Here is a 13,366-nt window from a genome sequence, read left to right on the forward strand (position 1 = left end):
CTGCTGCCGTTGCCGGAGGAGGAGGAGCCTCCCGCTGCTGTTGCTACGCCGGAGGAGGAGGAGGGAGGCGCATCGCGGCCAGACCCGAGCGGGAGCCGCTGCTGCCGTTGCCGGAGGAGGAGGAGCCTCCCGCTGCTGTTGCTACGCCGGAGGAGGAGGAGGGAGGCGCATCGCGGCCAGACGCACACAAGGAAGGCCGGCCAAAGGGAGCCCGCAGCCGCTCAACAGCACCTCGGCTCCGCTGGGCTTAGCTTCTCTGCCTTGCAGCCGGCTGTGGCTGCCGCCGCCGCCGCCGCTGCCTGTTGTCACAGGAGAGGCAGGGAGCGAGCAAAAGAGGGCGCGTGCTGGCCCAGAAGGAGGAGAAAAGGTGCAGACGGGGAGAGATGGGCGCCCCAAAGCGCCCTGACCATTGGATGTATTCGCTGCCTCCCAGGGTCGAAAAGGAAAGCACCAGTAGCCCCAATAGGAAAGACAGGCCTGCTCCAGAGGGACAGGAAGAGGCTTCCCCCCCCTCTCCCTGTGCGCTCAGCAGGCGGTGGAGAAATCAGCTGAGAGGCGCGTTTTCCCCCCATGCCTGTCGCTGGTTCGCTGGCTCCCTGAGCACACAGGAGGGGCTGAGGAGGTGACAGAAACAATGGTGGCTTACTTTCGGGGTACGTCTTACTTATCTTACTTCTAGAAAAACCCTCCCATGGCTTACTTTCTGACTACGTATTAAAAAAGGGGAAACACGGTATGTGCTACTGTACTTTGTCAGACTATGATGTCCTCTTAAAGCTGTCCTATTCTCCTTTCCATTTCTTACATATCTTTCTTCCAGAGTAGTGGTTTGAAATCAGTGGATAAAGTTCATTCTTTCTAGTGAGTGCAAATCATATGCAATGGGGAATGGAAAAATCTGCTTTTGGCTGATGAAAAAGGTTTGATTTGTGTAGTGATGACATTTGAATTTAAGCTAATTGCACCTGCTAATTGCTGATACTACAATTCTTTTCCATGCTAAGGTTGGGGTGAGTTGTATTGCAAATGATGTTGGATTATTCTTTGTTGTTCTATAACTGTGTGCCTTATCTCTGTCTCTACATTTTAAGTATTAGAAGTTGATATTTTTTAAATTATGGTACTTAATTTTCTGGGTGAAATTTTACTCTTCATTGTCTTAACTAGAATTTTGTATTTTTCCTTTAAAAAACACAGTTGGTGGTTTGCTTGCCTGCTTGCTTGCTTTTTTCATTTTCAAGCAATTCCCAAATCCCTGTTACAAGTTTGGGATCTACTTCTGAATGGTGTCTATAAACAACAGCTGTCTGACCTTGCCTAACCTCTGGGCAAATCAGCATGTGTTCTAATGGATGCAGAAGGAGAGAGAGAGAGAGAGAGAGAGAGAGAGAGAGAGAGAGAGAGAGAGAGAGAGAGAGTGTCTTGGGGAACAATACATAGGAGCATCATTTCCTATAGTTAAGTGACCTAAATCTAATTAACACTATCAACTGAAGTGTATGTATTTTCATAGTTAATGGAAGGTTATATATGTCAATAGTTTCCTTTTAGTCTCCTGAGGCTTAGACCATGCAGTTAAGGACAAAGTTGTTTCTGTTGCTTCTCATTCTGTTGCTGGAATGAGAAGCAGGAATATGTAGCATATGTGAAGCTTAGCATTCTTAGTGTTGGGCGTGTAGGTTCTGATTATGGTGCCACTGGTGGACGAATCCTGTGAGTTCTGCTTTTGGGACAGCAGCATTTTTCTATCCCTTCCTTTGCCTCTTGAAAAACTGCTCCAGAGGGTTAGGAGACTCCCCAGAGCTGCATGAGAGGTAATTCGTGAAAAATGCAGAATGCACTGCCACTGGATCCCAGTTCTTTTTGTGAACAAAAGGCAGCCTTCAGTTCATGGAACAGTAGTTCAACTCTCAGCCACACGCTGGGCTACTTGGGCTACTTGGACGTTATTGTCCTACTGAAAAGCTTGTTTTAATTTTAAACCCCCTATTACATTGGCTCAAATTCTCAATGGCACTTTTGTTGAAAAAGGAAAATAAAGAGGATATACCCTTTTATTTTAAAATGTAAAGCATATCACTATCCAGAGATAAGCCACTTTGCATTGTTGAAATGTTTAAGTGGATTACGGTATATGTAAACGAGAGATAAATTGGCTAAAGTGAAATTTGCAGAAACCAGTACAACACAACCAGATCACCTGGAGGAAGGCGATTGTGTTTTTGTCAGCATTTGCTATTTGCTCTCTCTGAGCCTATGTAGCCCTATGTAGGGCTCAGATAGTGGCATTCTTTTTCTCCTTAACAATTATGATATGCACAGGAAGTAATACTGGTAATAGGACCAGTATACCAGTATGTTTGATATATATATTCAAACTGCCAACCTAGCAGTTTGAAAGCACGTCAAAGTGCAAGTAGATAAATAGGTACCGCTACAGCGGGAAGGTAAACGGCGTTTCTGTGTGCTGCTCTGGTTCGTCATGCTGGCCACATGACCCAGAAGCTGTACGCCGGCTCCCTCAGCCAATAACGTGAGATGAGCGCCGCGACCCCAGAGTTGGTCACGACTGGACCTAATGGCCAGGGGTCCCTTTACCTTTACCTTTATGTTTGAGTAGGAAGCTGTATGAACTGCAGAGCTTGATCAAATGAAGTTCTAGTGGATTAGACAATTCCACTAGAACTCCAATAGACAAGAATCAAAGAGAAGAAATGTATTCCATAACGGAGTGACTATTGTCTCTAATTTTTGTTATTTAGGGAGATTGTGTAGAAAGAAAAACAAACGTTCATAAATATTTGAGAGGAAAATTAATAATGGAAACTGTGAAATCTCCATTGTGGAAAGCTTTTAAAAAATAGGTCTGATGACTTATTTACCGTAATCATCATCCATAGGTTAGGAAACAAACTAGAGGATCTCTGGTTTTTGTGGCTCTGCCTTGCTCAAAATTAAAATGTGCATGGATCAGCACATGAGACACATCCCATCATTGTTGGGGACAGATTTGTTGCAGAAGCCAAGATATTAAAAGATGGACAGCATCACTGTGTTTTATGTCCACCACTTCCTTTCTGTGCTGGCTGGGCCTGGTGGGAGTTGTTGCCGAAACCATCCAGACGGCACCAGTTTGGGGAAGAATCCTTTCAAGTGTCCGTCAACAGAATTGATATGTTGACTCATTGATATAATGGCTCACAACCATGAATGTACCTTTTTATTGCCTTTCTTAAATACCATGAAATATTAAGTAGCCTTAGAGCACCCTTGCAAATAATTCTTAAAAGATGCAAAGCCATCATATTTAACTTGTCATTAGTGGCTTTAAGGCAAAAAAAATTAAAAGCACCCAGCTTTTGTAAAAACATCTCTACTTTGTTACCTGAGTGTATGTACAGCTGAAGTGGCTAGTGTAGCACAGTTATTGAATGGGGAAGCCTGGGACATTCCCATGTGGTGGAATCCTCCTAGGTGGCCTTAGGCAAGCCAACATTCTCTTCACCTCAGCCCCACATATCCCATATGACAGGGGTGACCAACTCCCGAGAGACTGCAATCTATTTTGCTGCCAAGGAGTGTGGTGGAGTCTCCTTCTTTGGAGGTCTTTAAGAAGAGGGCTTGTCAGGAATGCTTTGATGGTGTTTCCTGCTTGGCAGGGGGTTGGACTGGATGGCCCTTGTGGTCTCCTCCAACTCTATGATTCTATACACACAGAGTTAAAAAAAATGGCAGTGATCTACCCCATTTTGGGACGTTCAGGTCTAAGCTGTTGAGCTTTTTTAGGAAAGAAAATACTGCTTTTGGGGGTTCAAGGTAGTTGGGGGGGGGAGCCGGTGATCTACCACAGATGTCCAGTGATCTACCAGTAGATCACGATCTACCTGTTGGACGTGCCTGCCATGTGAGAAGACTGGCATTTGCCTACCTTACAGGATTTTGGATCAAGGAGGTAATGCATGTGAAGCTCTTTGAAATAAAGCTATATTATTCTCTGCAAGCCTGCCTTAAACTGCCTAAATGATCCACAGGTGACACCTGGGGTATGATAAGGGGGAGAATTTAGATCCCTGGAGGGAACTATTGTATAGTGTTGCTCTTGTTGTGAAAAGGATGTCACAGTCAACATTCAGCATTCACATTGTTGGAAAAAGTAGCTAGGAGACAGCTCCAAGTATCCACTACTGCAGTCCAGTTGGGCCTCTGGCCCTAACCTTTATCTTTGTATGGCTATTTTTGTTTTGTTTTTTAAATTTGCCACATTCTCCTCTTTTTCTTCATTTTCCTTTACAAAGTTTTTGTCTGGATAACAATTCATTCCTCACTGATGTTTATAAGTAGCCACATAATCTGGTCATCCTCGGGAAGAAACAATCTCATTTAGCAGGTAAGGGAGCTTTTTAAAAAGTTGGTCCTCTGTGCCTTTCAGAGCCAGAATGGCTAGCTGGGCATCATGTGGATAGCAGACTACAATGGTTCTGTGGACATACGGTATTTTCCTTTTCCCAGGCAACCAGTGTTCAAATTAACCAGTTGTCCGTCGCTTTCTGTAACTCAGGAGTGCTCCCTTGTGGCCAGGTTGAGATTTGCAGTCACGTGGTTTGCACATGGTGCAGAGAACTCTTCTGGCTGGGCAGGAGATGCCTTCCCTTCCAGGAAGCTTGTTGATGTCTTTTCCATTGTTGTACAATTTGCATAAGAAGCCTCTTTCACACAGTTAAATGGATTGCTGGGGGGGGGGGGGCAGCGCAGAAAGGGAGATCTGGCAGATTTTCACCCCACCCTTTCAGTCTTTCTGTGAGGCTTGCAAGTTATGGGCAGATAAATGGGTTTTACTCAGGGCCTTAGAAAAAAGGTGCAATGAAGCTGTTACAGCAAGTGCCACCCTTTTAACCAGTGCCTTTTTTCTAGGGGGGAAAGGTGCTTGTACTGCCTACCCTTGACAGAAAAAAGGACTGGTTTTTATTGTGGGGCTTCTGCTGCTGATTCCTGTGCTGTCTGATTATTTCAGGAGTTTCTAATGGTGATCTTGCTTCTCAGAAGTGAAATGACTCTAGCAGTAAAGCAGTGCCTCTTTTATTGCTTTGCCTTTAATTTCTTCCCATAATAATATTTTTGCTGGCTTGCTTGGATTGTTTGCCCCCTTTATTTGGATTCTGCTGCATCATTTTTTTTTCTAGGAATGCATATTGAGCATGGGGGTGGGGAGAGCAGAGCTGGCCTAAGGAAGGTGGTGTTGGGGAAGGGGAATAAGGGGATGGAGGGGGGAAGCTTCACCTGACAGAGGGAGAATAGGAGGAGGAGGCGGCAACTGGAGCACTCCAGGTGCTGCCTTGTGGGGCAAGAGGGTTACAGGGTTGTTTGGAGCTGCGGTAGCACTGCACCGACACCAATGTGTGGAAGCTGCAGGAGCTGCTTAAGAAGTTGGAGCAGCCAAACGAGCAGCTAGCTCTGCATTTGCAGCACTGGTGGGGCTCTAGGCAACAGCCCCCAAAGGCTCCTTAGCAGCATCCCCAGCAGTGCAGTGTTGGGTGTCTGCAGCCTCTTGCTGCAACCGTCTGCATCCCGCTTGTTGCCTGTCACCACCAGGAGCAGCCCTCTACTTACAGGACTTGAAAGTCACTGCCTTGGCCCCAACAAAACTGAACCCAGGTGGCCTCTGGGGAGCTGCTGAAGCCCAGCGAGCTGGAGTGGCTGGCTGGCTGTGGGAAATCACTTGGCTTGTGCAGCACTTCTGGTGCTGTGTTACCCAGCGGACCAGGTGATTTGTGGAGCAGTGCAGCAGCAAAAGAGTCGTATCTTTTGGTGTGCTGCTGCCCCGAAGACCAACTGACTGGCATGGCATTGCAGCTACACCAGTCAGGTGGAGATGTTAGGCACCAAACAATGGCACCTGGACATTCCACTGTCTCATTGTCGGCCGGGTGTCGGTCGCAAAATGTAACCAGTGCCTGGCTAATTTCGAACGCTGAGTCTAAGTAGAATAAATATTCTTATATCTTGAAATAGATATGAAAACCATTTTTGTCTTGTTCTTGGTTCTGGTCCTGCCTATTTGTGATCGTGGGTGAGATTTACTGGATATGTGTTACCTGCTTTTTGAACGCACGTCTGCAGCACGAGGCAGAATGCCTTTCTGTTCCTTCCTGGAGATGAGTTAGCAAAGTGTGCTGATGACACCAAGTTGTTCAGGGTAGTTTTTAACAAAAACAGTCTGTAAATTGCTCCAAAGGGATCTCTCCAAACTGGGTGAATGAGTATTAAAATGATATATCTGATGCAGTGTTAATAAGTGTAAGGGGATGCACGCAGGGGCAACATATCCTAACATTACATATACAGTGGTACCTGGACTTACGAACAACTCAACAACCAAATTTTTCAACTTACGAATGGGGGTAATGGCTGCGCGCTTACGAATGTCTCCACATCCGGAAAAAACCGTGGCGGTTTTAAATAGGCATTTTTAGACTTACGAATTTTTAGATAGGGTTGCTTTGACTTACGAATTTTTCCATTTCCAATGCATTCCTATGGGAAATCGCGTTTCCAATGGCGTTTTTCGACTTACGAATTTTTCGACTACGAAGGTGCCTTTGGAACGGATTAAATTCGTAAGTCGAGGCACCACTGTATGCTATTGAGGGCTGAGCTGGTGGTGTCTTACCATTATAGGGTCATAGGGCCCAATGAAGATGTTGACCCAGGTTGTGGCAGCGGTAAAAATGGGGAATTATATTTTAGGGATCATTAGGGAAAGGAGAAGGGGACGACAGAGGACGAGATGGTTGGACAGTGTTCTCAAAGCTACCAACATGAGTCTGACCAAACTGCGGGAGGCAGTGCAAGACAGGAGTGCCTGGCGTGCTATGGTCCATGGGGTCACGAAGAGTCGGACACGACTAAAGGACTAAACAACAACAAGGGAAAGGATTGGAAATAGAACTGGAAATATCACAATGGCCTTATACAAGCCTGTGGTGCAGCTGCACTTGAAATACTGTGTACAATCCTGGTTACCCACAACTACCACATTATAGGATATCATGATGCTGGAATTTTTTTAATAGAAATGGTGCGGTATCACCCTCCTTTTTAAATAATTGTGGGAGTGGTCCCGTACCATTTACAGGGAAGTGCTTTCCTTTACAGAAATAAAAACATTATAACCTTGTAAATAATCATGTTATGTTTCTATTCACCTCTCAAATCTTCGCTCACTTGCCAACAAAATGGATGAACTGCATCTTATTAATCAAGTAAATCTTGATTTTTCAAACTGTGCTGCTATTTGCTTTATGGAAACTTGGCTTAATGAGTCTGTTATGGACAATGCAATTGAACTTTCAGGATTTTAAGTTTTTAGGGCAGACCGGGTGTTAGAATCATCTGGAAAAATGAGGGGTGGAGGAGTGTGTTTTTATGTAAATACGAGCTGGAGAAAACCTGTAGTGAGGAGTTGGAGGCCCTGTTTATCAACTGTAAACCATTTTACTCTCCACGGGAGTTTTCCTCAGTAATTTTGGCCAGGGTTTATATTCCACCTCAAGCCTGTACTAGTCGAGCCTTGGCAGATTTGGCAGACAGGATTATTAGTATGGAAAGGAAATACCCAGATTCCCTACTTATTGTACTAGGAGATTTTAATAAAGCAAACTTATCTCATGAACTGCCCAGATATAAACAATATGTAAATTGTCCCACCAGGAAAAAGAATAAATTGGATCACTGTTATACTACAATTCCAAGGGCTTACTGGTCGGTTTCTCGCGCAGCCCTGGGTTCGTCTGATCACTGTATGGTTTTTCTCATTCCAACTTATAAGAAAAGACTAAAGGCTGTGAAACCTGGGCTTAGAACAGTGAAAAGGTGGACTTAAGCCTCAGGCCTGCTTTGATTGCACTGATTGGAGCACCTTTGAAATAGCCTCAAATAACCTGGATGAATTTATAGACACTGTGACATCATATATTAGTTTCTGTGAAGCATTATGCGTGCCTCTAAAACCGTGCACATAACAATAAATAATAATAATAAATAAACCCTGGTTTACAGGAAAACTAAAGCAACTCCGATATGCTAAAGAGGAGGCTCATAGGAAAGGAGATCGAATTTTGTACAACCAAGCTAGGAATGCACTGACCAAGGAAATTAAAGTGGCAAAGCGAATTTTTGGTGAAAAACTGCAGACTCAATTCTCAAACAGATACTTGGCTATTCTTTGGAAGAATTTACAGAATATTACTGGATATAAGAGAAAATCTTCTTCTGCTCCAGAGAGTCAAAAATTGGCAAATGACCTGAATCAGTTTTATAGCAGGTTCGAAAGTCAAGCATTATCAACTAGTGCCATTCGGCTGGATCCAGAGGTATCAATAACCACCTCAACCTGTTCTGAAACCACCCCGCTGGTAATCTGGGAAAAAGATGTATGGAGCCTTTTACAGAAACAGAAGGCCAGAAAAGCTCCAGGTGCAGACGGTGTGACTCCTCTTTGCTTGAAAGTGTGTGCAGCACAATTGGCTCTGATTCTCACACATATATTTAATCATTCTTTGGAGTTGTGTAGAGTCCCTTCATGCTTTAAACATTCTGTCATCATTCCTGTACCTAAGAAACCTTCCATCAGTGTGATGAACGATAATAGACTGGTTGCTTTAACATCTGTGGTAATGAAAGTATTTGAGAGACTAGTGCTGGCCTACTTGAAAGACATTACTGATCCCTTACTGGATCCTGCAATTTGCTTATCAAGCTAATAGGTCAGTAGATGACCCAATCAACATGGCATTGCACTACATCCTGCAACACTTGGATTCCTTGCGGACCTATGTGCGAGTTCTGTTTGTGGACTTTAGCTCAGCTTTTAATACTATTGCCTCATCTAAATTGTTTTCCAAATTACTTCATCTTAATGTTTGCCAATGGATATACATCTTTTTAACGGACAGGAGGCAGCAGGTGAGGTTGGGGAAAATTATATCGAGCAACAATACCATCAATACAGGTGCTCTCCAGGGGTGTGTCCTTTCCCCACTGCTTTTCTCTCTATACACAAATGACTGTACCTCGACTGATCCATCAGTTAAGATCTTGAAATTTGCTGATGACACAACAGTTATTGGGCTTATCCAGGAGGAGGATGAATCTGCAAATAGGTGGGAAGTAGACCGTCTTGTTTTGTGGTGCACCAGAAATAATTTGGTACTAAATGCCCAAAAGACAGTTGAAATGGTAATTGATCTTAGAAGGCACTCTTCTGTCCTGCTGCCAATTTCCATCCTTGGTAACATGGTTGTAGTAGTAGTTTAAGTTCCTGGGCTCTATAATTTCTCAAAAGTTAAATTAGTCAAGCAACATCAATAGTATTATTAAAAAGGTCCACCAGAGGTTGTATTCCTGCGTCAACTAAGGAAATTTAAATTGTCCCAGGAAGTGTTGATCCAATTTTACAGAAGCATCATTGAAACTGTTCTCTGTAATTCTGTTACTGCTTGGTATGGTACAGCCTCCAAGACAGACAAGAAAAGGCTCCAACGAGCTGTAAGAATTGCAGAAAGGGTAATTGGTGCTAGCTTGCCTTCAAGAGAGACAATCTAGGCTACCAGAGTTAAGAAGAGAGCAGAGAGAATTGCAGCACATCCTTTACATCCTGTAAATCTGTTAGATTTACTCCCATCTGGATGTCACTACAGGTCTTCATATACAAAATCGGCCAGACACAGGAACAGTTTTTTCCCTTGTGCCATTAAATTGTTAAATTTGTAGATGTGTAGCTGAAGGGGAGGTAAATTATGGATGGGTTTCTTTGCTTATTTTTTTGTGAGTGTGTATGTTTACATTGCAATGTAGCCGAAACAAATTCCAAGTATGTTGGAAAATGTACATGGCCAATAATAAATTATTCTATTCTATTCTATTCTATTCTATTCTATTCTATTCTATTCTATTCTATTCTATTCTATTCTATTCTATTCTATTCTATTCTATTCTATGTGGGCATGAATGGACAGAGAGGCAGTGTCCCTCACTGGCAGCTCCACCTATCGCAGAAGCTGTGACTTTGCAAACTGATAGTAAGAGGCTCACCCCAATGAAAGCCAATGTGGTGTCGTGGTTACCGTAGTGTGTCTGTAGGACCTGGGAGACCAGAGTTCAAATCCTCACTCAGCCATGAAATTCACTGGTTGTTATTGTCCCACACATGCCTAAATTTCAGTCCCACTGTGCTCTCTGTATGATCTGTTTTGCTATGGCTCCTAGCTTTTATATCTCAGTTTCTAACACAGCAGACAACCCTTGTGAAGTAGATTAATATTTGCAAACAAAAGTACTTAAGGATGCTCTGGAGTTCCCATTTTAGGAAGCTTTAAAAAACCAGGTTAACCTGAGAAGTAGGTTAGGCTAAAAGAGTGATCTGCCAAAGGCCATTCAGAAAAACTTTGCCTACTCAGCTTGGATTGAAACTGGTCTTTCTTCGGGGTGGGGGGAGGTTAGGATCTGCTTTGTCTCCTTGATTTTGAAATACAATTTTTACTGTTAAGGTTGACAATTCGTTGCTTCTATTTGTCCATTCCTTTTTCTAACAGGTTTTGTAGTGCTTTCCTGAGCATGAATTCAGAATGAAGCGGCGTTTGGATGAACAGGAGTCACCTGTGTACGCGTCACAGCAGAGACGTATCGCCAGCAACACAGAACCATTCCAGCACCAGCATCGTGTTCTTGCTCCAGCACCTCCTGTACCGGTATATGAATCTGTTTCAGAGACCATGCAGTCGGCTACTGGGATACAGTACTCTGTAACACCCAGCTACCAGGTAGAATTGCTGTCAATAGCATAACAATAAAGAGCATGCTTTCTCTCTCCCTCTCTCTCCCTCCCTCTCTCTCTCCCTCCCTCCCCCCCCCCCCCCGGGTGTATGAGACTCAAACCTCCTTGTGCTTGGAAGTAGATTCAGTCTTGAGGCCCATCATTTAACAGTGCAATCCTCAGCATGTTCGTTTGGAAGTAAATCTCATGATCAAGCTGGTGCTGTCAGTAATGGGGATGAGTGTATCAGTTTAAATAGGTGACAGGGTTCTAGCCATGCTCTTCCTGTGCCCAACTGTGGGGACTCTGTGGGCACAAGGCCAGGCTTCGCTTTCTCAAAGGAGCACTTGAAAGCAAAGCTCTAGGCTGGACAACCAAGGATGCTTCAGCAGATGAGTTCATTTTTCACCGCAGGTGTTGTTGATGGAAGTTATTTGGAGTCATCATTCCCAGGTGACCCCCAGAGCATGCCCGTGCTGGCCTAAGGCTTACCCTTAGTGGCTTGTCTTTATTCTCTCCTTCCCAGGTGTCTACTGTGCCACAGAGCTCCAGCAGTCATGGGCCCCCTCTTGCAACTGCCCATAGTGGGCATCACCATCCCAACCCACCCCAGCCTCATGGCAGCCAAGTGGTGCAGAGTCATGCTCACCCAACTCCCCCTGCAGCACCAGTGCAGGGGCAGCAACAGTTCCAGAGGCTGAAGGTAAGGTCTGAGGTAGATTGACTTGGTTTCATTTAAAATTTCTTCAGAGAAGCACAGACTGCTTGGGGAAATGAGAAAGTTACGCTGTTAGCTCAAGTGGATATCCACTTACTTGGTTGCAAGTTGCTTTGGGTTGCCGTGGGCAAGATAAAGTGATTAACAAATTGAATAAATATATAAAATAATGTGTTGTATGGCTGTCGGCTTTTAGAACTTTTAGGTCGGGGTCAGCAAACTTTTTCAGCAGGGGGCTGGTCCACTGTCCCTCAGACCTTGTGGGGGCCGGACTATATTTTGAAAAAATAATAATAAATGAACGAATTCCTATGCCCCACAAATAACCCAGAGATGCATTTTAGATAAAAGGGCACATTCTACTCATGTAAAAACACGCTGATTCCTGGACCATCTGTGGGCCGGATTTAGAAGGCGATTGGGCCAGATCTGGGCCCAAGGAAGGCCTTAGGTTGCCTACCCATGAAGTGGGAGAACCCTGGTTTTACCTAGGGGATGGTATGCATTTTTGTATGAGTCTTTGCTAGCAGGTCTTGGAATAACTAGTCAAGTTTGGTTTTGTGCCTTGCTGCAAACCTGACCAGATAAGCCAGGCATCCCCAAACTGCAGCCCTCCAGATGTTTTGGGCTACAACTCCCATGATCCCTAGCTAACAGGACCAGTGGTCAGGGATGATGGGGATTGTAGTCCAAAACATCTGGAGGGCCGAAGTTTGGGGATGCCTGGGATAAGCTATAGTGGTGCACATTGAGGAATAGCAGAAATAAGATACATACCCTGTTTTATCAAGAGTTTAGTAACACTGAAGAACTTCAACTGCACTGTTATGTTTTTCTCTCTTCTTCTTCTTCTTCTTACGTTGCTGTTTATCATAACTGCCTGGATCTAATATCTTGGCTGTTAAAAGGTTTCTTTCCCACTGCCACCCCTACATAAAGGTCAGCAACAGCAGGGGGAGGCAGAAGTCAAACAGCATTTAGGTCAGTGATGGGGGGCCTGTGACCCCCCCGCCAGTTGTTATTTGACTCCGCTTCACATCCTCAGTCACCACACCAGTGGTCAGGCATAATGGGAGTTGTATGTCAGAAACAATTGGATGGGCACAGGTTTCCAATCTTTTGGTTAAAGCCACTTGCTGTCCCACTAAAATTTTGTGCAGGCCTGAGACGTTTTGATTTCTTGCCTTTTCACCTGGACATATTATTGCATTTGTATACCACCTTTTTCTTTCAACAAGCTCAATGTGGTGTACATGGTTTTCCGCCTTCCTATTTCACCCTCACAACAACCCTGTGAGGTAGGTTAGGTTAGGGGATGGTGTTGGGCCCAAGGTCTCCCAGGGAGCTTCGTGGTTGTCTTCTTTGGCTAAGGAGGGAGTGTCCCTGACGAGGGGATGTGCGAACTCTGATAGCCTCTGATCATCTCTTCTATAGGTTGTTTTGTTATGCTGTGTTCAATACTAGCCCTACTCAGAGTAATCCCTCTGAAATTAATGAACTTAGACAGTCCTTTTCCTTAACTTTTACTCTGAGTAAGGCTGACTTTACATACATCCCATTTCTTATATGTATGTAAGTATCTACTTTTGGGGGGTGTTTCTTTGTCCTGTACTTGTTTTCTGCTGCGGCATGTGCTGTTGCCACTGTCGGGCGCAGTGAGTATTACTTTGTGAAAGTATCTCTGGTATAGCTCTTGCCTGGGGCCAAGAAATGCCCGGGGGGGGGGGGAGAGGGGGAGCCCTGAGGCACGTTTCTCCATTTTTTAAAAGGAATTTGCCAACCATCAATTGTGTCTTGGTTGTCGAACAAAGCAGTGAACAAAAGTTTCCATTATTGAA

At 44.4% G+C, this 13,366-nt stretch overlaps 1 protein-coding gene across 4 annotated transcripts in view; it reads left to right on the forward strand.

Annotated features, from left to right (window-relative positions):
• The window catches only part of SIN3A (SIN3 transcription regulator family member A), a 55,493-nt gene that overhangs the window by 16,448 nt on the left and 25,679 nt on the right, over nucleotides 1-13,366 (forward strand). For all 4 annotated transcript variants that reach the window (XM_060282590.2, XM_035137582.3, XM_035137579.3 and 1 more), the window contains exons 2-3: nucleotides 10,590-10,817; nucleotides 11,337-11,513. In XM_060282590.2, the coding sequence (XP_060138573.2) occupies nucleotides 10,623-10,817; nucleotides 11,337-11,513 (372 nt within the window). In that variant the 5' untranslated portion in view covers nucleotides 10,590-10,622. The remainder of the gene's footprint in view (nucleotides 1-10,589; nucleotides 10,818-11,336; nucleotides 11,514-13,366) is intronic.

This window comes from Zootoca vivipara, chromosome 13 (assembly GCF_965207765.1).
Source record: "Zootoca vivipara chromosome 13, rZooViv2.hap1.1, whole genome shotgun sequence".
Lineage (NCBI taxonomy): Eukaryota > Metazoa > Chordata > Lepidosauria > Squamata > Lacertidae > Zootoca > Zootoca vivipara.